The sequence below is a fragment of the Sorex araneus genome, chromosome 5 (assembly GCF_027595985.1).
Source record: "Sorex araneus isolate mSorAra2 chromosome 5, mSorAra2.pri, whole genome shotgun sequence".
NCBI classification, from domain to species: Eukaryota; Metazoa; Chordata; class Mammalia; order Eulipotyphla; family Soricidae; genus Sorex; species Sorex araneus.
The window spans coordinates 171,845,214-171,871,775 of record NC_073306.1 but is presented as its reverse complement, the minus strand read 5'-3'; the positions used below and the strand labels follow the sequence as shown (position 1 = coordinate 171,871,775).

Genomic DNA, 26,562 nt, shown 5'->3' with positions numbered 1-26,562 from the left:
TGGTGGTGCTCAGGGGACCATATGGGATGCTGGGATTCAAACCTGGGTTGGTCGCATGCAAGGTAAATGCCCTACCCGATGGTGCTATCGACCCAGCCTTTCAAGAGTGAGATGCAAGTTCGATCCCCAGCTCTGCCCCATAAGCCAGGTATGGTACTGTCTGATGTGTGCAAGCATTAGGATCAAATGCACAGCCTCTGACTGCCCCCAGCAAGCAAGCATGCAACCAGGCACACCACACCAGCAGACATAACACCCAACCTGGAGTCTGGTTCTGTGTGCGTCCCCTTGTCATCACAACAACAAAAAGGGCAGGGAAGGAGAGAAAAGCAGCAAGCAGCCAGCACCCCCTCACCTCCTCTCCATCTTCCCAGTTGCTGCTGTGATGGCTCAGGCTTGCACTCGCTTGGGGGCGCAGTCCCTGGGGAATCACACAGCCAGCTTGGTGCTAGCACGTTTGCTCGCAGAGGACACCCCCTAGGTATGCTGCTCACATGCATTACAGTGGCATTGCTTGCCCGGCTCATTGGGATGCTTGCCCAAGGTCACACACTTGTCATCACGGTGTGTGCACTTGGCTGTGCACGATAGGCCAGACGCTGCAGCGGTGACAGCAGAGCCCCTGGGACCCTGCTAAGGGTATATGGGCAGCTAGGGATTAAAACTCATGACCTCATGTCTGTGAGGCTGGTGCCATTAGACAGAGTCATCCATTCCCCTGGGTCCCTACCTCTTTCTTGGGCTTGGAAGCCTCCCTGATTTCCAAGTTCCTCAGGGTAAATGTCCTCATTAGCTTCTAACAATAATACAGAGTCATAGACTTGAAGGTTTAGAATCCCTTTACAATCATACCCTGTTTCATGTTTTTTAGGGTAAGGTGGGCCACTAGACAATCATGGTTCCAGTGGGCTAAATCAGAGTGTGGGAGTATGGTAGGCTGGACTAACTAGGTTTGTCTAATTATACTCGACAGTGCTTGCACAATGACAACAGTGCTGAACAGGGTATTTGTCAGAAGATATCTAACTTCTTGATAATTGATGCCTAGCTGTAGATTGATCAAAGCCAAAGATAACATAATGGCTACATTGTCTACTCCAGGTAGGTTGGTTTCCAGCTCTTTGGGTGATTCTACCTTCAGATAAGATAAAATTTAATGGAAAATCCTAGCTTCAGAATTAAAAGTCAAATGAGGAGTTAACACGACCCGCATATTGGTTCCCTGAGCCCTGACAGAAGTGACCCCTAATTGCAGGGCCAGGAGTGAGTCCCAAGAACAGTGGAGTGTGGCCCCCAAGTAAGAACCTACCAAACCAGACCAAACCAAAACCCAAATTTTGCGGTGCTAATGTTATAGCACAAGTGATGAAAGTGGTTAGCTTTGGGCTTCTTGGTTTTTGAGGCTGGTAAAGAATAGGTCACAACCCCCAATGTCTTCAGCACACAGCACTGTATTTATGGCTCGTAAGAGGTCAACAGCAGCCTCTGTTGAGGACAGGGTAGATTTCAGCAGCATCAGCGTTTTTCTCAGGCAGGACTGCACTTGCCTCAGCCCAGGATGTGTGTTTATATACTTTATGCATTCCCCCACCCAGCCCCTGTTGTCTGATTGGTCACACAAAGCAGCCAATCAAATCACATAGATAAAGATAAATCAGATGGCTCAGATAAAGACCAATCAGGTCATTATACGCACCACCCGTATAGTGTGTATACAGAGCCGACTGCCTCCTTCGATTCCTCTCTCACGCTGGAATTGAATTCTGGGCCTCATACCTGCAAGACAAGCACAGTATTTATTGAGCCACATCCCTATTCTTTGACCCTTTATTTTTTTTAATTTTTAAAAATGTTAATGGTCTATTTTTTGGGTCTCTCAAGAGATACTCAGGGGACCCAGGGAACACTTCCTGCAAAGTTCCGTCCACCACGCTTGTGGTTCAGTGCTAGGGCCAGGAGATGTGGTGTTGCTTCTGTTCTCCACCACTGAAGACCACCAGAATCACCTGGAAATGCTTAGGGGCCTCTGAGGCAATGAGGCAATACCAAGAGATACTCAGGAGGTCATGTGGTATGGGGGTGGTGTGGGGAGGAGAGGGGTTAAACCTGTACCCCAATCCTTGTGGCACCGCCCTGGCCACTGACCCTTTATTGTTTAACTTTTTTGTTGTCTATTGCCTGCAAGTCAGATGCCTTTAGCCTCCAGACATTCTTTGGTGTCCCCCTACATTGTTCTTTGCCCTTGATACCCAGCTGTCCATCAAATTGCTGCTCCCAATTCCTTTCCTAAAGGCAATCAATCAATAGTCGATATGTTTGAGGTGCATTCACTGTTCTCAGCTTTTTATTCCAAACTCACTCCCCATTCAAGAAAGTCTAAGATTGGTAAGAATGAAGAGCCAGATAAATGGAAATGGAATGCATGGTTGGTGAGGCTACAGGAGGAAGTGAGCAAGTAGAATGTCACTGAAGGTGACTGGTACCTGTGTTTTTTTTTCAAAGCCAGAAAACAACAACAATGGAATAAAAATGGTTGCGTGTACATTATACAACATGACTTTTCCCTAGCTTTCATTTATATTCTAAGAGAATGTGTTTTAAGGTGATTATTATAATAAAAGGTTTTTTTTTCTTTTTGGGTCACACCCGGCAATGCACAGGGATTACTCCTGGCTCATGCACTCAGGAATTACTCCTGGCGGTGCTTGGGGGACCATATGGGATGCTGGGAATCGAACCCAGGTCAGCCGCATGCAAGGCAAACACCCTACCCGCTGTGCTATCACTCCAGCCCCCAAAACTAGCACTGAGCATGTGGATTCTATAACAATAACCGCAGTGCTTACAGGCATCATGATGATAAGTTGTAGAGCCAAATTTATGTCTATGTGTTTTGTCTCTCCTTAATATGTTGCACAGTTGGCTGCCTTCGAGACATTCTGAGTTCTGAACGCCCATATGTCAGAGATCATGTCCTAAGTGGATGAATGGATGATGTGCATACACCCTTCACCATTTGACTTGGGGATTCATTATAATTCTATTTTGAGCATTTTGTGAGTTTCTATTTTTTTACCCAGATTAGTAAACATGGAGAAACAGTTTCAAATTTAGATGAGGACAGGACAGACCCCTTTCTAGAACCCACTTTTTTTTTTCTTCCTTGTTTAGGAGAGAGTTTGAAAGTGTTCATAAATAAGTATGCCTCTCAACGGAAGGTGACTCAAAGCGAAGAGGTCTCAGTTCAGGGTGGTTTTTCTTTTTCTTTCTTCTTCTTCTTCTTTTTTTTTTTTTTAAGTTTTACACCAAAGGAAGTTAGAAATACGTTGCATAAATTTAGAGCCGTGGAGGAGATGAGACTACCCTAGGAAGAAATGTGTTTAATGGGAACCCATGGGGCATGTGAGTTACCATGACCAAAATAGTCCTCCTGAAATTGCTTTTGGCAGCAGGGATTACATTGATTTTAATGTTACCAGAATATTTCAAGACATCCAAAGGTGAGTCCATAATTATGATCTATCTTTTGGCTTTCTAATCTATAAAACAGTATGTTACTTAACAGCTACAGAGCTCTTCTCTGCTGATATGCAAGTTCTAAGTCTAGAAAGTTAATAAAATGAGATCACAAATTTAATTGACTATCACCTAGCGTAGTAACCTTGCTCATTGTGCTTAATTATTGTAGCAAACGGAAAATTAAAATAAGAAGCTAAGAAGAAATATTTAGACTTTACAGTTTCAATTTCAGACCCTGGGGTTATAATAATCTCATGGTGTGCTTTGTGCCTTTTGAAAAGAGTTTCCTTCAGAAAGGTTGAAGTGTGCTTTTATATCTGGAGTTAATTAATAAAGAAAGAAATTTTTATTGAATTAAAAAGTTGGTGTCTTCTCCATAACAATTTTTATGTAAATAATTCACTGTCACTTTTTGAAAAACAGAAGAGTTTAAGGGTTTAATTAAATGCAAAATGCAAATTTTAGTAGTCATGTGTGCATGTATTTGTAATGAGATAAAAATAAAAACAAAATTAACTGCATTTTTAGGGAATTGTAACATTATTGCTGAGACTTATGGCAGACAAACAGCACAAATTAAAAACAATTTTTATGTCAGCAAAATATTGAAAATATGTTAAGATGATTGGATGACAGTTGTGCTCCCTAGCATTTAATAAGAAAAAAGAAAAAGAAAAAGCAAGTACTGTATTTTCTCATAAAAAAGTTATCATATAGATGTGATGAAAACCAAAGAAAAGTTTACATTTGAAGACTTGCTGCTGTGATTATTGTTGCATATACACAAAGCTAAGTGGCCAGATTAAAATGTTTTGCTAATTATATTTGATGACATATTGCACTGATTATTCTTTTTTTTTTTTGCGGGTCTGCACTGATTATTTAATGTTGTATATGCTTGATGCTAAATCCTCAGATAAAAATACTGTTACTAAAAAAAATACTGTTGCTGAAAAAACACTAAGGCTGTGATTTTGTAAGTGATTGAAACTCTTCATTTACTCTTGGGTTTCTGGCATTATGTTGTTTAGATTAAGCATTATATTCTTTGTTATTTTATTGTTTATATTTTAGCTCTTTTTGATACCACTATAAAAATAAAGTAATAAGTTTAGAAGTTGCAAAGACAGTTCTAGGAAAGGAAATTATATCCTGTAACTTTGAACTAACTAACATGTAAAACCAGAGATCCAGAGACTATAAAGCAAAGCTCCCAGAAGAGAGCGATAAAGAATCTTGACCGGCAGAGCCTGGCAAGCTACCTGTGGTGTATTTGATATGCCAAAAACAGTAATAATAATGGGCCTCATTCCGACACTAAACGCTACAGGGACAGGGAGACATTACTGGCGCCTGCTCGAGCAAATCGATGAACAATGGGACAACAGTGATACAGTGAACGTGTTAAACCCATCTGTATGTCAGTCAAGACAAAGTGAGTCCTTGGCTTAACCTAAACTGATCAATGTAAACTATCTATCCACAAAGATCATCACTGATAGAATAATTTTATGTTCACATTATTCTCAAAAAGAGGCTTCAACAAAATCAACATAAACTTAGGATATAAAGTTAGCAATTAAGAAACAACTAATCCTCTTCAATTTGACATAAAGCAATTGTGAAAAAAATCAGCTAGTATCATAAAAACAATTCAGTGCAATAATTTCAGAAAAAGAAAAAAGGGCATCAAGGTAGAATTTAAATCATAACTACTCATAAATAATTCTGTACTTTAAGGCTAACATAATGTAGAAAATAACCTAGTATAAATAAATGATTTAACAAGGTATGGGACCCAAAGATCAATAGAGTAACTACTCCTTTTCTTTTTCTATTAGATGAGGGTTACTTTATTTAAAATTTAATGCATATTCTTCATATGTATTATAGCATCATATTTAATAATTTGTTTCTATGTCTGTTCTGTGTACACTCATCTGTCACATTTACATACACACACTTATTTGTGTATATAGAAAATTTTTTATTTTTTGCTTTTTTTGGGTCACACCTGGCGATGCACAGGGGTTACTCCTGGCTCTGCACTCAGGAATTACCCCTGGTGGTGCTCAGGGGGCTATATGGGATAATGGGAATTGAACCCAGATCACCACGTGCAAGGCAAACGCCCTACTCACTGTGCTTTGCTCTAGCCTCAGAAAATATTTCTTTTAGTTTTCGTAAGAAAGAAATAGGGGGCTGGAGTGATAGCACAGTGGGTAGGGCGTTTGCCTTGCACACAGCTGACCGGGTTCGAATCCCATTATCCCATATAGCCCCCTAAGCACCACCAGGAGTAATTCCTGAGTACAGAGCCAGGAGTAACCCCTGTGCATCGCCGGGTGTGACCCAAAAAGCAAAAAAAAAAAAAAAAAAAAGAAATATTTATCAAGAGGGCTGGAGCGGTCCTGATGATGAAAAAGATTATGTCCACGGTCAGTTTCTAGCACCAGACCACCAAATGGTAGCATTACCTGAGAGAACACGGCTGTTTCTCTAACATCAGAATATCAGAAGTAATTCGAATCAATTCATGGAATATAGACTTCTGAGGATAGCATTTTTTTAATCTCCTTTTGATCTACTCATGGTAGTGCTTAAGTGCTAGTTCTTGTAAAAACAGCACTTATTTTTAATTCTTGAGTTTACTGAGTGAAAATACATAATACTGTGCCTCCCAATTTAACTAGCCACTTCTCCGTTGTTGGTTCTAGAGCGTCACAGCTATTTACTCAAATTCTCTTTTGTGGGATGGATTTATCTGGGAACTTGAACCCTCTCTGGGTCACCAACAGAAATGTTTGAAAACCATCATCTCTCCTCAACTCATTTTGTTGTGGAAGAAATTTTGCTTGGGACGCTGTAAATAAAAAGTAAATGATTTAGCAAAAATATTTTACACCTGCAAAGGTGGAATAGCAGTGTTTTCTGTTTTAGAACATCTTATGGGTGATCAGGAATAGGTTCCAAGAGTCTCATCCAGATAGTCCCATCCTGATTAAAATTAGGGTACATTCTTGTTTGGTTATGTTTTGGTAATTTTCCCCCCATAACAAGAGTTGTGTATAAAATTAGTTCACTTCACTGATTTATTTCATAACATGGAGCGATAGCACAGTGGGTAGGGTGTTTGCCTTGCACGCGGCCGACCCAGGTTTGATTCCCCCGTCCCTCTCGGAGAGCCCGACAAGTGACTGAGAATATCCTGCCCTCACGGCCTGGCAAGCTACCCATGGCATATTCTATATGCCAAAAACAGTACCAACAAGTCTCACAATGGAGATGTTATAGGTACCCGCTCGAGCAAATCGATGAACAATGGGACGACAGTGCTACAGTGCTATTTATTTTTATAACCAGCTGCTTTTGTTTCATTTTTGAAAGTTTTGGATTGGTATAGATTTTTGAAAGTTAATTATTGAGGTATCCTAATTTATACTAATATTGACATTGCTGTTTTATGGTTGTAGAGCAGCTATCACAATTACTCCTCCAGTATTTCCAGAATCTTCCACCATTGTCTCATAGTTCCCCAACTTGGGCAAAACTATTTAGATGAGGAACTGAGAGTTCTCTAAAAGTGTTAAAATTAGGGGCCAGAGCCCCTAATTTTCTAAAAGTGTTAATATTAGGGGACAGGGGGTGGGGCATTTGCCTTGCATGTGACCCACCTGGGTTTAATTCCTGGCTTCCTGTTAAGGTCTCCTGAATTATCCCTGAACACAGAGTTAAAGAGTAAATCCTGAACACCTCTGGGTGTGGCTCAAAATTAGAACAAAAATAAAAGTGCTGGGGCTGGAGCGATAGCACAGCAGACAGGGCGTTTGCCTTGCATGCGGCCGACCAGGGTTCAATTCCCAGCATCCCATATGGTCCCCTGAGCACCGCCAGGGATAATTCCTGAGTGCAGAGCCAGGAGTAATCCCTGTGTAGAGCCAGGTGTGACCCAAAAAGCAAAAAAAAAAAAAAAAAAAAAAAAAAAAGTACTAAAATTAACTGTGAGGATTTTCTGGTGTAGTCTGAACACTACCTATTATTTTCCTAGTGTCTGTTTTTCCTTTAACTTGTGTTCTATTCCCTTTAATGTCTACAATAAATCTACAAAATTATTTTCATTTTTAAATGATTCACTAATACCTTGTCTTTAAGATGTCAGGTTCATTCAAAGGGAAACTTAGTGAGGAATAATGTATTCACGAGATTTAATAGATTTGATTTCAAAATAATCAAACCTCTGAAGGCCCGAGTTTAAAATAGAGTGCTGTGTTTGATCATTTTTTCTCATCAAGAATGTATTAGAGTCCCTGAATAATCATTACTTGGAATATTTTATTATCATAATCACACAGCATAAACTATTTATCCTGACTTTACCAAGGAAGACAAACTCCTTCAGCAGTGCTGGGACTTGAAATGAGTTTGTATTGAGTCAGCTGTGGCAACAATCTGCCCTAATTTTCAGTTTTTTTGAAAGGTAGGTTGCAGTAAGGAGTTTGTAGTAAGATGAAATAGTTATTGTCCTAGGCTTGATGCACTGTTACTTTTGGTTTGACAGAATCATTGGTTTGTGTAGATCCATTCCAAGTAGGTAAAGAAAGAGAAAAGAGACTGGATCAATTTTGTTTCTGAAGCTTGTGCAGAATAAAGGGAACAGGGTCACCCCACAACAAGGCACTTCTTTAATCTTTTCTCAAACGTGAGTGTAAGAAAGAGAGAGCTGGTTAGTGCACTTTGGTCTTAATGATCTTTCCCTTACATATTATTTTTTCGTATGAAGTGTCTCCTGGTACTAGGGAACTTGTATGCAAAAGTAGAAGGCAATTTTCTCGTTCAAGGAGTTTTCATTCAGGAGGAGAATTCCCAGGCAAGTAATTAACTGCTGTCCTGTGATTACTGAAACAGTGAAGTGAAAAAGGATGGGGTGACAAGGTAGAAGCTGCTCCAGGCCTGCCTGGGGAAGATCCTCCTTCCATTTTCATTTGCAAAGAGAAATTGCAAGTGTCAAATGTTCAAATGATCATTTCCTTACCTGTGGGCAAAGCACTAAGAGAAACAATTGTAATTGATCACAGTAGAAGTACAAGATACTCATCTTCATATCTCAGAAATCCTTGAGCCCAGAAATTGTAGTGAGTTAAACAAGTGTATTCCTAAAACAAATTATTAAGCCGTGGAAAGATAAGGGGCGGGGAGTGGGGGGCGAGAGAAGGAAGAGACAGACTAGAAGTAACACAAGGACACTTATTTAGGTACATATTTACTTGATGTAGAGTACAGGGCACTTTGGATGCAAGGTGGGGTAACTGTGCACCTTCATTATGAACAGTAACAGTGGCATATAAACTTGCTACCTAAATTGTGATAATTTAAAAAATTTTAAACAAGTGTGCCCCTGATGATTTGCGGCAGTGTAAGACAGGAATAGTACAGATGGAAACACCTCAAACCTAATTTTATCTAGCTGTTCTGGCTTCCTTGCTTACTTTTAAGAGTCAACTGAGAAACAAAGCTCACAAGCTCTCATTTCTCCCTTGCCTTTCACACTTTCTGGTGGAAATGGGAGTATGATGAGCAGAGAAATGGAAGAAAACAGACGATAAAGGTATTTTTAAAAATTTAAATAATTATTTTTTTCGCTTTTTGGGTCACACCTGGTTTTGCACGGGGATTACTCCTGGCTTTGCACTCAGGAATTACTGCTGGTGGTGCTCGAGGGACCATATGGGATGCTGGGAACCAAACCCGGGTTGGCCACGTGCAAGGCAAATGCCTTACCCACTGTACTATCACTCCAGCCCCGATAAAGCTATATTTATTTATTTATTTATTTATTTATTTATTTATATTTTGCTTTTTGGGTCACACCCGGCAATGTACAGAGGTTAGTCCTGGCTCTGCACTTAGGAATTACTCATGGTGGTGCTCAGGGGACCCTATGGGATGCTGGGAATCGAACCCGGGTTGGCCATGTGCAAGGCAAACACCCTACCCTCTGTGCTATTGCTCCAGTCCCAATAAAAGTATTTCAAATACTCCCCAAGTGTAGGACAAATCCTGAAGTCCATGAGACTGTGCACATATTTCTTTAGTCAAAAGTAGGAAGAACTGTGGAATCAGGAATGACTGCAAAGAATCTGGTGGAAGGTTTTGTTTTTCAAAATGGGCATTTAATTTTTTTTTACTGACTTATTTTCCATCTCATAAGCAATACCCAATAAACTTTTTAGTTTTATCTCTATATAATAAAATGTTAATTTACTAAACAGTTATACATGTATCAGGCACTCTGCCAACTACTTTACATCTAATAACTCATTTTAACTCTCCAAATCTTTCAAGCCATTCATGATCAAGCGTTTCGCCTCTAGAGACAGTATTCTGAAATCTTCAGCTATAAGACTACAATGAAAAGTGTACATTTACATTGTTGTAAGATTTTCTGTCTTGCTGCATTTTGAATCTCTGCATTTTTAAGAAGACAGTTACTGCACACAGTATTTTTACATTCATTTTTTTTTGTGATACATGCAGACACAAAATGCTTTGGGTGGAGCCTTTTCGGGTGGGTTACATACGGGGTGATGGGAGAGCATGGGTGAAGATAGGTGCACACTGCTGAAGGGATGGGTGTTGAAACATAGCCTGCCTGAAATCTAATCATGGGCAATTTTGTAATTTCATGGTGACTCAATACAAAAATTAAATGCTGCTGGTAGGACTGGAGAGAGTACCAGGAGGTAAAGCACTTATTTTGCATGGAACTGACTTTGATTTGAATCTCTAGCATCAAATTCAGTCCCCCAGAATCCCTATTGGCCCTTCCTGAGCACAGCACCAGGAAGAGCCACCCCCAATTTTTTTTCGTTTTGGGTCACACCCGGCGATGCACAGGGGTTACTTCTGGCTCTGCACTCAGGAATTACTCCTGGCGGTGCTCAGGGGACCATATGGGATGCTGGGATTTGAACCCGGGTCGGCCGCATGCAAGGCAAACACCCTACCCGCTGTGCTATCGCTCCAGCCCCTGATGTGCCTTCTTGAGCTCCGTTTAACGTCTCTTGAGTTTCGTTCATGTGACTGATTGCACTCACTGTTCCTTTCTTTTTAGTGCCAAGTAGTCCAAATGTACAAATAGGTTTCCTTGGCCCATTTACTCATTGGGTTGTTTCCAGTTTTCAGCAGTTATAAAAAAGCTGCAAAGAACATTCTTGTACATGTCTTCGCGTGACTATTTTTTTTTATTTCTAGTGAGTAACTGGTTTTAGAATGTCTAAATAGAGTTGATTTTATAAGAAACCACCATATGCTTCTCCAAAATGGCCGTACTGTATTCCTAATGGTAAAAAAGTCTTGTCTTCTGTAGTTTATACTCAAATACAGAAACAATAATGTGTTTTTTTTATAACCTCAAGAAAGACAATCAAGTAGGTAAGAGATGGCCAGGATGTATTAGGAAAGTAACAACAGAAGAAAGGAGCATAAAAGTGCTTTCCTGCTGAGAGCAGGTGCACTCATGGCTTTTCTTCTTGAACCCCTCACCAGCGGTAGCACCTCACATGAACCACATGTGACTTTCAGTGTCTGCAGAGAAAGGAAACAATGGGAGAGTGCTAAATATGGGTCCTGTAGTTTCTGGATCAACCTTCTAACCCTGGTCCTCATTGAAATAGGGTTCTGACAATGAATATTTACACTTGAAATACTATTATTTTTTGAAACATTCTGTGCTTTCCCCCAAAGTTCCCTAGATAGTTAATCAGATCTTTAAATAATCCAGTATTAGGATTCTTGTCACTTCACTTGTCACTTGTCATCCCGTTGATCTTTGATTTGCTCGAGTGGGTGCCAGTAATGTCTCCATTCGTCCCTGTCGCGTGCTAGTGTAACCCAATGGTATCTGCTCGTTCCAGGAACAGGAAGAGCCTCAAACCACTCATTCAGGGTTTTGATGAAGAATTCTGACCATCTCGTAGGTGGGCGGCCACGCAGTCTTTTGACGTCGCATGGAATCCAGTTGGTAACAACTCTAGTCCAGTGGTTGTCTCTGAAACGAATTACATATCTGGCCTATCTGATTTTTGATGCCTTGGCAAATGAGACAGTGTCTCTGATTCTTGATTGTTGATGGAGGTCAGAACTCCGGATTCCTTCTCTCACTTGAGTGAAACGTGATATTCCAAGCATTGCTCTTTCGATTCCTCTTTGGGATAGCCAAATAGTGTTCTCATCCTGTTTTCGAAGGGCCCAGGTCTCTGAGGTGTATGTTAGTGCAGGAAGAATGGTGGAGTCAAAAAGATGTGCCTGGAGCCAGAGTTTCTTTGTCCTCTTAACCACTTTGACGCTCTTGAAGGCATTCCATGCTGCTCTCTCCCTCCTGTGCAGTTCTGGTGCCAAGTCGTTCCTCATGTTGAGTTCTCAACCGAGGTACATATAGCTGCTGCATTTGGAGATGTTCGTTCTGCTGTGAGCAAATGAACTAGTCAGGTTCATATTTCATGAACATTGTTTTGGTGATTACAGATTCAGCTGTAGTCCGACCTTTCCACACTCGAAGTCAGCCAGCATTTGTGCCGCTTGGCTAATGTTTGGTGTTATGAGAACGATGTCATCAGCAAAGCGGAGGTGGTGTAGTTGCCGACTGTCTATCTTCACTTCCATTCCTTCCCATTCCAGTCGTCGCATGATGTTCTCAAGGGCAGCACTGAAGAGTTTCGGTGAAATGGTATCACCCTGCTGCACCCCTCTCTTTACATCAATGATCACTTCCTTGTAGAATGGTGAGATCCTGGTGGTGAATCCACAATACAGCTCACAGAGCATTTTGATATACTGAGTTTGAACGCCCTGTTTGGCCAGGGCTTCGATGACCGCCTCAGTCTCAACAGAATCGAAGGCCTTCTTTAAGTTGATAAACGTTAGACAGAGCGGCATCTTGAACTCTCGCGGAACTTCAGTGAGCTTGGTTACGCCTGCTCCGGTGGCCACCACGAAGTGGCTGCACTGTTGCTGCAGCACGGGGCTTCCATCAATGTCACCAGCGACAAGGGCCACACGGTGCTGCACGCGGCGGTGCTGGAGAAGCGGGTCTTGGTGGTGGAGCTGCTCCTGCTGCACGGAGCCTCCGCCCAGGTGCTGAACAAGAGGCAGCGCACGGCCCTGGACTACGCCGAGCAGAATTTAAAAATAACGGAGTTACTTCAGGGAGTACCAAGCTGGGCTGGAGCGATAGCGCAGCAGGTAGGGCATTTGCCTTGCACGTGGCTGATCCGGGTTCGATTCCTCCGCCCCTCTTGGAGAGCCCGGCAAGTTACCGAGAGTATCTAACCCGCAGGCAGAGCCTGGCAAGCTACCCGTGGCGTATTTGATATTGCCAAAAACAGTAACAATAAGTCTCTCAATGAGAGACGTTACTGGTGCCCACTTGAGCAAATCGATGAACAACAGAATGATAGTGACAGTGACAATGACAGTACCAAGATGTGTGGCCACATTAGATGATGTCGGTGAAACTGACCCCAAGGAGTACGTTACAGTTAAGATCAGGAAAAAATGGAACTCAAAAATGTACGATCTCCCTGATGAATCTTTACAAGTATTAGAATTATAAGACATAAACTAAGAAATCTGCTTCAGTAAATAAAGATGGCATAAGTAAGGAATATGACTATTAAAAACAGTTTTGTAAAAAAAATCAATTTGAGGGCTGGAGTGATAGCACAGTGCGTAGGGGGTTTGCCTTGCAAGCGGCCGATCTGGGTTCGATTCTCAGCATCCCATATGGTCCCCTGAGCACTGCCAGGAGTGATTCCTGAGTGCATAGCCAGGAGCAACCCCTGAGCATCGCTGGGTGTGACCCCCCCAAAAAAACCCCCAAAACTAGAAACTATGAAGATTTAAAAAACTTGAAGTGGAAACATAGAGAATGGAATAGACAGATTAGAAACAACTGAATTTAGATCTAAAGAAATGCCTATGACACAGTACAGAAAGCCAAAGAAATAGAAAATATGAAAGAGAGGCCCGGGGTTGGAGAAATATCTCAGTGGATAGGGGATTTTCCTTGCATGTGCCCAACCTGGTTTGATTCCTGGCACTCTATGTGGTCCCTTAAGCACCACTGGGAGTAAAACCTGAGCATTACTTGGTATGGCCCCCAAACAAAAACAAAACGAACAAAAGGCTAGAGTTCAATCAGCACTGTATGGTTCACTGAGCACTGCTACTTGCGGGCCCCTCCAAACAAATGAAAGAATACATACAGGTGGCCAACATATAAAAATGTATTCAGCACGAGTGATTATCAGTGAAATGCAAATCAAAATCACAGTGAGCTACCACCTTACACCAGTGAGCACAACCTACATCACGAAGGCCAAAAATTGGAGCTGGAGAGAGTACAGCAACTAGGGCCATTGCTTTGTAAAGATCTTCTGAGCCCTGCCAGGAGCAGTTTCTGGGTGCAGAGCCAGGAGTACCCCTAAGCATCACTGGGTATGGTCTTGTATCACTTGTATCACTTGTAGTCCCGTTGATCTTTGATTTGCTCGAGCGGGCGCCAGTAACATCTCCATTTGTTCTGTTGCGTGCTAGTGCAGCCCAATGATATCTGCTTACTCCAGGAATAGGAAGAGCCTCAAATCGTTCATTCAGGGATTTGACGAAGAAATCTGACCATCTAGTTGGTGGGCGGCCACAAGGTCTTCTGACGTCCCATGGAATCCAGTTGGTAACAACTCTAGCTCAGTGGTCGTCTGTGAATCACATTACATGACCAGCCCATCTGATTTTTGGTGCCTTGGGACACATGGCCTAGAATAGAAGTATTCGCAACGCTCGCCTGTCCTTAGCCAACTACAAGACCAAGATGACTGCCCTCTGACATCCCGATGGATCTATCACGTCTTCCAGAAAGGCAATGGAGAGGATTATTCACGACTTCTACTCGGATCTCTTTGACAGCCATGTCCCCCTGCTCACATACCAAATTCTGAAGGATGGATATGTCGTTCCAAACGTTCTCCCTTCTGAAATCCGACATGCCATCTTGTTGGATATGGTCTAAGAACATAAAAAGACCAGAAACAATGAAGTGCTGCTGGGATGTGGTGAAAAGGAACCCTCATTAACTGGTGGTGGAACTATTGTTTGGTCCACATGCTATGGTGATTTCTCAGGGGGGAAAAAGGAACTAACATGATGTAGCAATTCAATTTCTAAATTTTAGAGGAGTGTCCATATTGTTTTCCAAAAAACATTGGATCAGTTGTCATTCCCACCAACAATGTAGGAGAGTCCCTTTCTCCCCACATCCGCATCAGCACTGGTTTTTCTTATCCTTTTTGATGTATGTCAGTCTCTGTGATGTGAGGTGATACCTCATTGTTGTTTTGGTTTGTATCTCCCTGATGATTAGCGATGTAGAGCATTTTTTCATGTGCCTTTTGGCTAGGAAAATGCATTTTAATCATTATGAAACACAATTGCGCTCTCATCATATAGACAAAACATGAGAAGTGTTGACCAAGATATTTGTCAACAGATCTCTTTTTTATATATTGTAGATTAAAATATAAACTGCTATCTAACCATTAGAAAAACTTCTGTTTTTGTATGCTAGGAGGTATATTCATGAATATTTACATACATTATTAGTAGCTTTATTTTCAAAAAACGTCTTAAGATATAAGTTACCTGTAGTAAAATGCTTCCATTTTAAGTTAGAGTTGGCAAATGTAAGCTGTAATGCAACTACCACCCCCATCAAGACTTAAAATTTTTCAGCACCCCCCAATTATCACTTGTTCTCCTCTTGCCCGAGAACCTTTCTCTCACTATCAACATAGTTCTATTTTCTAGGGGTTCGTAGTATGGAAACACACAGTATGTGGTCACTGTGCCTGGCTTCTTCCCCCTGGCATAATGCCTTTTAATTTCAGCAATGTTGTGACTCATACCAGAATTTTTTCCCTTTCTGTTGAATACTATTCCACTCTATTTGGATATGCCAGGAGTTGCTTATATATTTACTAACTGTTGGACATTTTACTTTTATAATCTATTTATTTTGGTTTTGGGGTCACCCTGGGAGGTTCTCAGGGGCCACTCCTAGCTCTGTGCTCTGGGTTTTGCACAGGGGCCATGCAGTGCTAGGACTGAGCCTGTACCTTCTACATTTAAAGTGTCCACGCAGCCCGTGGAGCTATTATTCTGGTCCCATTGCTGGATATTTTAATTCTCCCCAGGTCTTAGATATTAAAAAAACTTTCATGAAAATTTATGAAAATGTATTAAAGGGACTGGTGTGAACATATAATTTTATTACTCTTGTGTAAATTCCTAATAGTTGAATTATTGGATCCTGTGGTAAGTATATGTTTAACTTATAAGAGAAAATGAAAATTTGTTTCCAAAGTGGTGTACTATTTTATATTCTCAGCAGATATGTATGAGTGCTAGAGTTCATTTCAACATTACTCATAAAGCAAAAAATTGGAACAATTCAAATATTCACCATCAGAAGAAGGAATAATTGCATTGTGGTATACTGATTCAAAAGAATAGCACAACTAGCTACAATATTAAGCACAAAGAGAAAGCTATTCATTTTTCTATTGTTATTTAAAGGCTTCAAATGCCTTGAATCTCAAACATGAGTTCTAGTTCTTACAGAAAAATATCTGATTGTGGGTTAACAATAACATGATGCAAATTTAAAAAAATAAGAGGTCAGAGACAACTGTATATAGTGTTGTCCACATTTCTAAAATAGGCCAAATGTTGTAATATGATCTAGGAATGTATACACTTGGGAAGACTAGGGAATAATAAACAGAAAATTCATGATAGATGGCTAAGTAAGGAATGTGTCGGAATGGGAAGTATAGCTTTTCCAAGATGTTGATAAACACTGCCTCTTAATCTGAGTAAAAGGCACAGAGTGTTATTTAAAACAAAAAATAAAGATAATTGATATTGCTAGTTTTACTTTATACTTTCTTTTCTTTTTTGAGGGGGGGGCACACACTTTTTTTGAGGGGATGTCAGGGCTTATACCTGGGTTTGTGCTTAGGGATCACTCTTGACAAGGCCTGGGGGATCAGACAAGGTGCTGGGGATCCAATCCAGGCTGCCCTACCCTTTGTACTATCTTTCCAGCTCCTATGCTTTTGTTAAAAAAAAAGAGAGAGAGAGAGAGGGGCTGGAGTGATAGCACTAAGTGTAATGCATTTGCCTTGCATGCAGCTGACCCAGGTTCAATTCCCAGCATCCTGTATGGTCTTCCAAGCACCGCCAGGAGTCATTCCTGAGTGCATACGTCAGGAGTAACCCCTGAGCATCGCCGAGTGGGACCCAAAGAGAAAAAAAAAGAGTTGAATATTTGTCCTAAATTGTAATTTTTATAATTCTGTTTACTATTCTTTATACTTACTCTGAAAGATGGTTGTGTCAGTACTGGAATAATTTTGGAATGCAGTTCTATCTTGAAAGTACATCTTTTTTTTTTTTCTTTTTTGGGTCACACGCGGCGATGCACAGGGGTTACTCCTGGTTCTGCACTCAGGAATTACTCCTGGTGGTGCTCAGGGGACCATATGGGATGCTAGGAATCGAACCCAGGTCGGCCGTGTGCAAGGCAAACAGCCTTCCTGCTGTGCTATCGCTCCAGCCCCGAGAGTACATCTTTAATGGTGTGACTCCTAGTAATATTTAACTATAGTTAAATCCATAAATCTTCATTCACGAAGATGAGTAGATAACTCACCATAACAAATATGATTGAGTGGAATTTATTTATTTCTTAAAATTATACAGGGCAGGATATATTTGTTGTTTTTCCAATTGAATTATTTTAAACTAAGTTTAAAAACAATTACAAAATGACCTTTGTCAGACACAAGACTCTATTATCAATTCTTGAAAGACCAGTCGATCACTCATTGGACAATATTGCAACACTGACAGAGAAAGTGTTTTTATCTTCCTTCTGGTCACATCCATAAGAATAGAAAATCAAGGACTTGAAAATTCCACAAGATAAAAATGCTAGTAGAAAGAGAGCAAAAATTAGTTCTTGCTTTTTATATGTTTTAACAATATTAAAAGTTCTACATTTTAGCTTTCTATCATCTGGTGCCTTTATATCATCTTCCAAGGAATGATTACAATTGAAGACAGTCTTTAAACACACACACACACACACACACACACACACGGTCATTATTTGATGACAATTTTGCTTATAATATATTGTGATTACAACATTGTATTGGCACATCATTTCATCTCTCCCTTGCCTCCCCCAAAAAAACCCTTTATAGTAGCTCAAATATGGTTTTACAACTGGAAATCATGTGAATATATGTTTTTTTAAAATAGGATATCTTGTATCCTATTTAAGATATCCTTGTAGGGTATCTTGCTGTTTTTAGGGGGTGTGGGGTGTCTCCCAAGTGTCACTCAAGAGGCTCAGGGCCCCTGGTTGATTTTTGGTCAACTAGGTCAGGGTTTGATGCAAGGAACTGATGAACAATACAATGTGGCTTGGACCCTGCAGTGTAGGGGCTCCTCGGGTTCCCCAGGATCCTCGGAGGGTGCTCAGAGGGCCCCCCTGGGCTGAACCCAGTGACACTTAGGGGGAGCAAGCGGTACCAGGGATTGAACCCAGGTCAGGTGACCCTGGACATTTGCCCGAACCATTCTCCTCTATCCCTGAAAATAAACATGTTTCTCTCTTTTTTTTTTTTTTTGCTTTTTGGGTCACACCCGGCGATGCACAGGGGTCACTCCTGGCTCATGCACTCAGGAATCACCCCTGGCGGTGCTCAGGGGACCATATGGGATGCTGGGAATTGAACCTGGCTAGGCCGAGTGCAAGGCAAATGCCCTACCCGCTGTACTATTGCTCCAGCCCCAATAAACATGTTTTTTAACAACATGATTGCAGGTTGGAAATGGCACAAACATCTTTGGCTCACATGTCTAGAACTAGAGAACCTGCAAGGTACTAAGAAGTGCCTTCTGTAGGAAAGAACAGCGAAGCCTGTTTTAGACTAAGTTTGCTGCAGGCTCTTACGCATGGGTAACCAATGAGCTTGATTGTGGGCTGGTTCTGTCATGCTGGCTCCTGGGTACCTAAATCTAAAGATTTCCCTTGCAGGGGAAGGCTACACACTGTCTCTCTTGTACAAACTTTCGGTGGAAGGATGAAATGAGGGAAAATGCAACCTTCTTTGTGTTCTGAATGGCCTGTGCCCAAAGGAATTTGATGGTTTTAATTAGGAGTCCACTTCTTAATTCCTTTTGGGTCACTTTCAAGAGTTCGCAGTCTTAATTAAACCATAAATATGTCTTTTCATTTTTGCCTTGTGCTTTTCGTGTATTATTGAAGACATTTTTGGCTGGGAGTGTGGCTCAGTGGTGGAGTGTACTCCTCACGTAAACAACTAAATAAATAAATAAACTAAATTTAAAAGTAACTTATTCTTAAAAATAATTAAAAATAAAAGACAATATTCTACTTTAGGATCATAATGCTTTCTTACATTCCCTTCCAAAAGTTTTAAGCATTTGTCTCACGTTTGATTTTAATACACCATAGATCAATAATTTATAACTATTATTTACATATTGACTTGGCTTTTTTGGGTCACACCTGGCGATGCTCAAGATTTATTCCTGGCTCTGCACTCAGGAATTACTCCTAGTGGGTGCTGGGGGAACAATATTTATTGGATGCCAGGGATTGAACTCAGGTCAGCTACACGCAAGGCAAACGCCCTTCCTATTGTATTGTCTCTCTGACCCCTATTATTTGTTTTAAATATGACTTAATAAAACTCTGTGTTAGGGGTACAATTTCACTTTTCTTTGAAGTATCTGTTACCATACCACAACCATCATCAGGACGCCAGTATCCCAGTGCCACAGCCTGAGAGAGCATCCTCCGTCCCACAGGCTGCCCTTCCCCTTGGCTCACCACAGCTCTGCAGTCTGAGTATAAGGTTTGTTTCCATTGGTTAGTCTGCTTCGCTTCTCGTTAACCCACATGCTAGTGAGAACATCTAATCATTGTCTTCTCCTTCGGACTTGTTTCACTTAGCATTCCTTCCATATTCTTTCTTTCCTTCAATGTTCTCACAAAAGCCAAGGTTTCTTATAGTGGGACCACAGCAAGAGTACAGCGGGTAGGGCCTTTGTCTTTTGTTTTGTTTTGTTTTGGTTTTACTTTTTGTATCACACCCAGTGATACTCCTGGCTCTGCACTCAGGAATTACTCCTGGCGGTTCTCGGGAGACCATATCGGGTGCTGAGGATTGAACCCGGGTCAGCTGCAGGCAAGGCAACTGCCCCCCACCCCCCTGTACTATCGCTTCAGCATCAGGGCCTGTGTCTTACATGAGACAGAACTGGGATCCTTTCACAGCATCCCATATGGTCCCCCTGAACACAGCCAGGAGTGATTCTTGAGTGCAGAGCCAGGAGTAGCCCTGCTGGATGTGACCCAAAATGCTAAATAAATAAATAAATAAATAAAACTGCTAGTTTCTGAGTAGGTATTAATTTTTTTCCTTGTAGCTGAGCAATATTCCATTGTGTATGTAGAGTACATCTTTTTCAGGGTCAAGGGTTAGCCTGGGTGGTTGGGGGAACTCTTCCTGAGAATCTCAACCAATCCTGATGGATGTCGTGCTGTCTGGGCCTTGTGGCTGGGATTTCCCTGGGTCATGGCGATGGTGCTGGGGCTGGGGTCAGTTGCATGCAAGGCACGTGACTTAATCCTCATCCTAGTTCCTCCACGCCTACATCACCTCTGCTCCATCCACTCTTCTGTGTTGGGTACTTGGATTGTGTCCATATTTTCACTATTGTAAATAGATTGCCATGAATATAGGTTTGCAAGCATGTTTTTGAGTTATTCTTTTGTGTTATTGGATAGATACCTTGGGTGGAATTGCTGGATCATTCAATGAATCATTTTATTTTGGATATTTTGAGAGAGTGCCCTACTGCTTTCCAAGCAGGTGGAAGTAATTTACCTGGCCATTGCGGTATCTGAGGGTCCTGTTTCTCCATGCCCTCTCTGCGGCATCTTTTGTCTGGCCTGTGTGATGTAGGTTCTTGTCACTGGTTCAAGCCAGTATCTCATTGTTGTCTTGATTCACATCACCTTGTAATGACAGTGAGCATTTTTCTTGTGCCAAGAAGACAACTGAAAGACTTTCTCACTGAATTGTCCGGCTTCTCTCCCCAGATTTTTGACAGGATTGCATGGGGGTTTTGTTGTTATTGTTGAATTCTGTGATTTCCGAATGTACCTTGGATATTGGGCCTTTGTCAGATTATATGGTATGGAACTATTTTCTGCCATTCAGTAGGATACCTTTTTTGTTTTAGTGACAGTTTCTTTTCCTGTGCAGATGTGTTTTTTTTTCCAGTGTAAGTAATTTTTTCTGCTTACTTTTCCTTTTGCTTCTTTCCCTTGCCTTGACAGAGAATGTCCAAATATATATATGGAACCCAGTATCTATGGAATGCTTTCATGAGTGTTTTCTTTGATTCATTTCATGATTTCAGGTATAACATCTAAATATGTAATCCCCTGTGTATTATTACAGAAGCAACTAAAAATGTAGAGGTCTGCCAAAGAAGGTTTTGATCTATCAAATAATAAAGCATAATAATAATTAACACAAAGGAATCATGATTATAAACCCACGCATTTAAAATGTGCTTTACTATCAGTTGTAGTTTGATTTTTTAAAGATAGTTTAAATCAGGATTGTGACTAAAAGTCATCATCAAAAAATGAATGTTTTCACTGAGTTCCACGTTAATTGGAAATAAAAGACATATGTTCTTCCCTATGTAATAATAATAATAATAATAATAATAATAATAATAATAATAGCTGGAGTGATAGCACAGCGGTTGGGCTTTCGCCTTCCACGCGGTCGACCCGAGTCTCGATTCTTCCGCCCCTCTCAGAGAGCCTGGCAAGCTACCGAGAGTATCGAGCCCGCACGGCAGAGCCTGGCAAGCTACCCGTGCGTATTGGATATGCCAAAAACAGTAACAATAAGTCTCTCAATGAGAGATGTTACTGGTGCCCGCTCGAACAAATTGATGAGCAATGGGATGACAGTGATACAGTGAGTAATAATAATAATAATAATATGCCTATGTAATAATCATGTAAGGCAGAGTTGAGCATGTCAGTTCTTTTATTCCCACTACCAAATGACTGTATCACTGTATCACTGTCATCCTGTTATTCATCGATTTGCTCGAGCGGGTGCCAGTAACGTCTCCATTCATCCCTGTCACGTGCTAGTGTAGCCCACTGGCGTCTGCTCGCTCCAGGAACATGAAGAGCCTCAAGCCAGGCTCTTTATTCAGGGTCTTGGTGAAGAAATCTGACCATCTCGTAGGTGGGCGGCCATGTGGTCTTTTGACGTCCCGTGGAATCCTATCGGTAATAGCTCTAGTCCAGGGGTTGTCTCTGAATCTCATTATGTGTCTGGCCCATCTGATTTTTGACGCGTTGGCAAACGAGACAGCGTCCCTGATTCTTGATTTTCGAGAGAGGTCAGAACTCCAGATTCCTTCTCATACCCAGATTCCTGGTTTATCTGGGAAGAGACCATTTCACTCTCACTTGAGTGAAACGTGATACTCCAAGCATAGCTCTTTCGATTCCTCTTTGGGATACCCAAGTAGTGTTCTCATGCAGTAAAAAAACCAAATGACTGTAGGTCTAGAAATCTGGAGAGGAGGTAATGTATTCCTTCGTTGATCGTGACTGATTGTAAGTAGGGATTTCCATTCTTTATAGAGTGAGATTTTATCACTTTAATGAATTAATTAATAGTTCTGATGATGAAGCTGAAGAATAAACTTTTAACTTCTTACTCTGAAATTTTTAAATTAAAAAATTTCAAAAATGTTTTCATTTGTACCCTACTACTTGTTGCCACTTGTACCTCATGGGGTTGGCAGGATCTCAAGTTATCTTGATTTTGCTGATGAGAAATGAGACACAGAGAGATGAAGCCAATTGACAAGTATCTTGGCTGATGACAAGCTGCGGTTTTTCTGCTATATCATCATTTCATATTTGATGTTTGTCTCCAGACAAAAGTAGAATGATACCACACTGTTAATTCTCACTTTTGGAGGTCCAGGTTGGCTGAATAACGGCCATCCAAAGATATTCGGTAATAATCCTGGGAACCTGTAAAGGCTTTGCAGATATGAGTAAGTGATGGATCTTGAGATAGTGAGATTATCTTGTATTATCCATGCCCCCTAAATCCAATCACTCATCTTTTATAAGAGAATGACAGAGGGAAATTTGGTACAGAACTGTAAAAAACTAGGGAACGCCGAGGGGCGAGTGCACTCGCGGGCTCTCCCGGCGGCTCTGTCTCACCACCCGAGTTCGGTGCCCTGGAACCGCAGTGTGTGGACTGGATCGGGACAGCCGGTGGTCAAGGAAAGGCGAAGGAAGAACGAGGACCAAGCTGGTTGCTGATTAGTTACCGTTTATTCAAACTTCCATCTTTCTCATCTCCCACACTCCCAGCTGCGGCCTCTCTCTGGATCTACTGCCGCTGCCTTCTCTAGTCTCTCCACCACTTCTCTCTCCCACCTTGCCTTCTAGGCTACACCCAGCCAGGTAGCAAAATCAACATAAGAAAGCCCTTCCTGAGGGCAGGGCATTCCAAAGCCCTTCCTGACTCTTAAGGTTTTTTTCTTTTCCTTAGTCCAAGAACTTATTCACAAATGAATGCTAGCTATTTTTGTATGGACATAGCAAGGGATACATTGAGGCTTGCAAGGCAGCTCTCCTGGCAACATCTTGCCACAGGCTCAGACCACAGCACTCAGGCCAGATTAATCATTCCTCACCCTAGCAGGGTCCAAATCTAGTTATCACTGTTTGGATCATGACAGCATTTGTCCACGATCAAGCTCTTAACTTATAGTTAAGCATTAGGCACTTTGGCCAGGCCCATCTCGATGCCAGGGTAGCACACAACTCACCGCTTGCCCTGGGTCCTTCTCGTCCCACGTCGGGACCGTGCTTTGGGGGTGCTAGGAAGTAAGGGCAGCTGAGGCTTAGGTCAAGAGAACAGATGCCCTGGAGGAAAATATCATGTAGAGTCAAATGACTCCCAGGTTACAAAAGCATAGCATTTGTTAAGTCTTCCTGTGTCCATACAAAAAGGACTTGCTCTGAATAAACTATGCAAAGGACTCAAGGAGAAGAGAAAAACATTATTTACAAGTCAACAGAACACTAAGAAAGAAGCTACAAATAAACACAGAGGAATGGGAGCACTGTGACGGGAGTAACCCAATAAACCTAAACTACCTGAAGCCATGTTATCCTACACAGAACAAAGAATAGAAGACACAGCCAGGGTGCAAAAGGCAGTGAGTGTGACAATGGAAATCGGGACACAAGGCAAGGAATGCCAGCAGTCTCCAGAAATTGGAAGAGGGCAAAAGAATAGATTCTTTTCTGGAGTCTTGATACAGTGGTGTGGTGCTGTGAGTCATATATATGGTTGTTTTCTTTCTTTTTTTTTTCCATGGGGGTGGGGATGGTACACCATTTCCTGCTCAGGGCTTGCTCCTGGCTCTGCACTCAGGAATCACTCCTGGCAGTGCTCAGGGATCATATGGGATGCTGGAGATTGAACCCAGGTTGACCATGTGCAACCCTACCTGTTGTACTATCTCTCCAGGCCATGGGATTATTTTCTAATTTTCTTTGACCCTAATTCATCGTTTGTATGTAGAAATACAGTAGATTTTTGTTTATTGATTTTGTATCCTGACTTTCTACTGAATTCATTTATAATTTCTAATAATTCTTTGGTTGAATCTTTAGGGCTTCCTATGTATGCCAGCTGCAAATAATGATAGTTTACTTCTTCCCAAATTTGGGTTTATTAGCTGTCTTTTTCTGGCTTAATTACTCTTGCTAAGATTTAGTTGTTTATCATCGTACTCAAGATTTTGTGGGTTTCTTCTTCTTTTTGGGGGTGTGTGGATTTTCTATTTCTGTGAAAGAACTTTCAACCTTTCTCAGAGGGCAGAGTCTAATGGTAGTAAGCCCCATTAACTCTGGTTTATCTGGGAAAGTTCTGTGTTTCTCTATAATATTTGAAAGGTAATTTTTTGAGTATTCTTGGTTGGAAGATTTTATCCTTTAGGATTGTGAATGCATCATTCCACTTTTTACTAGACTGCAGAATTTCTGCTGAGAAATGAAATGATAGTCTAAATGGCCACCATTGTTTTTACACTTTTCCTTAGTAGCCTTGACTATTTTTCTTTATTGTGGACTTTTTATAGTTTAGCAAGGAGATGTCTTTTTGAATTTAGAAATTTTAGAAAAGTATTTAAATCTCACTAAATATCACTTCATTTTATAAATAAATATTACCATTTAAAAACTAAAATATACTGTATCCACCTAAATAAAACTGGAAGCTCATTATATACTTATTTGAATGTCAAAAACTCAAAATTTCATACTAAATAAAGTTTTTCTTTCTTTTCCAGGAAATACGCTGGAGTTATCATGTCTGAAAACGTTTTTACAATCTAATTTCACCTCCTTGTTTCCCTTGAATTTTTCTTTTGTGACTTTTGTGCAACCCATAAGGGAAACTCAGCTGGTAATGGGAATCTTTCAAAATCACACCAACTTTCAAAACTTTGCCAGGATTTGCCGGAATGTCAAAAGTGAATTTAAAAGGTGTCACTTGTGTTTAGCTTGTGAATCCAAAGGAAATAGGGATTTTATTTCACAAAAACAAACATCAAAAGGTAAACACAAAGAAAAAGTGAGAATAAATTTATCAAAGAAGAGTATATAAAAATGCCTTTTTAGTTTTAAAAAAATATTAACAATATGTTATGATTTCGGTCTAGTGGCCGTGGCCCTGAAAGGGATAACTCTTGAGAAGTGACTTATATTAGTCATTTGTCTTTGATCTACCCCAAAATGGTATTTTAAAAATACGTCAGAATGTGACTGTAATTCAAGTATATTGGATGATTTAGAGATTGCTTAAATGCTCTCTTTTCAAAGGTAGTAACTAAAATATTCAAGGCAAGTTTCTAGGTTCTCTTAGTAAAGTCAAACCTTGGTTTCCAAAGGAGTCATTGAATCCTTGCTGCATGTGCACCAATTTCTGCCTGACATTTGTCCACTGGTTCTGAGCAGTCTTCTTATCGGTCGCTGAGGACTTTGTTCACTACTGCATTTCTACATCCTAATCTAAAGTCTGACAGGAGGCATTTAATTAAGTCATTGTTTAATGAATGAGCCACAAATTAAAAAAATCGCTACAAATTATCTGTAGTGCCGAACTGAATCTCGCATTTACTTTGAGATCAATATATAATATTTAATTAAATACATTTGGATTCTCAAAAATTAATTTATTCATTCACAGTCTTTAAAAAAAATGGTGGCCTCAAGTCCAAGTATCAATTGATTGCTGATATCTATTGAGATTGCTTCTCATTAATTTCTCAAAATTTCCCCCATTTTTTTCTGAGTGGTAAATGAGATCTTTTGGCATTGACTTTGAATTAAGGAAATAGCTTGTCTTTTTCTGTGTTCTTATTCAAGCAGTGTTGTAATTCTTGAAGGGTTCTGGGCCCGAGTCACTGTAAAGCAAATTGGGGAAACACCTGTAAGGCACAAAGAACTGCGAACTGGTTTGAGGTTGGGTAGCTCACACACGCTACATGCCATCTGGAAGGATATTCCAGTTTTTCGGTGGTATAACAGATTTCCCCAAAACTCAGGGACTGAAAGCAACAGCTCCTTCCTTCCTTCCTTCCTTCCTTCCTTCCTTCCTTCCTTCCTTCCTTCCTTCCTTCCTTCCTTCCTTCCTTCCTTCCTTCCTTCCTTCCTTCCTTCCTTCCTTCCTTCCTTCCTTCCTTCCTTCCTTCCTTCCTTCCTTCCTTCCTCCTTCCTCCTCTCCCTCTTTCTCTCCCTCCTTCCCTCCTCTCCCT

The 26,562-nt window shown here is 40.9% G+C and overlaps 1 protein-coding gene across 1 annotated transcript in view; it reads left to right on the top strand.

Annotated features, from left to right (window-relative positions):
* Window positions 1–3,368: 3,368 nt before the first annotated feature.
* The window catches only part of TMEM156 (transmembrane protein 156), a 35,159-nt gene continuing 11,965 nt past the window's right edge, over window positions 3,369–26,562 (top strand). Inside the window, exons 1-2 of the mRNA XM_055139988.1 lie at window positions 3,369–3,500; window positions 25,096–25,362. Coding sequence (XP_054995963.1) covers window positions 3,413–3,500; window positions 25,096–25,362 — 355 coding nt within the window. The 5' untranslated portion in view covers window positions 3,369–3,412. The remainder of the gene's footprint in view (window positions 3,501–25,095; window positions 25,363–26,562) is intronic.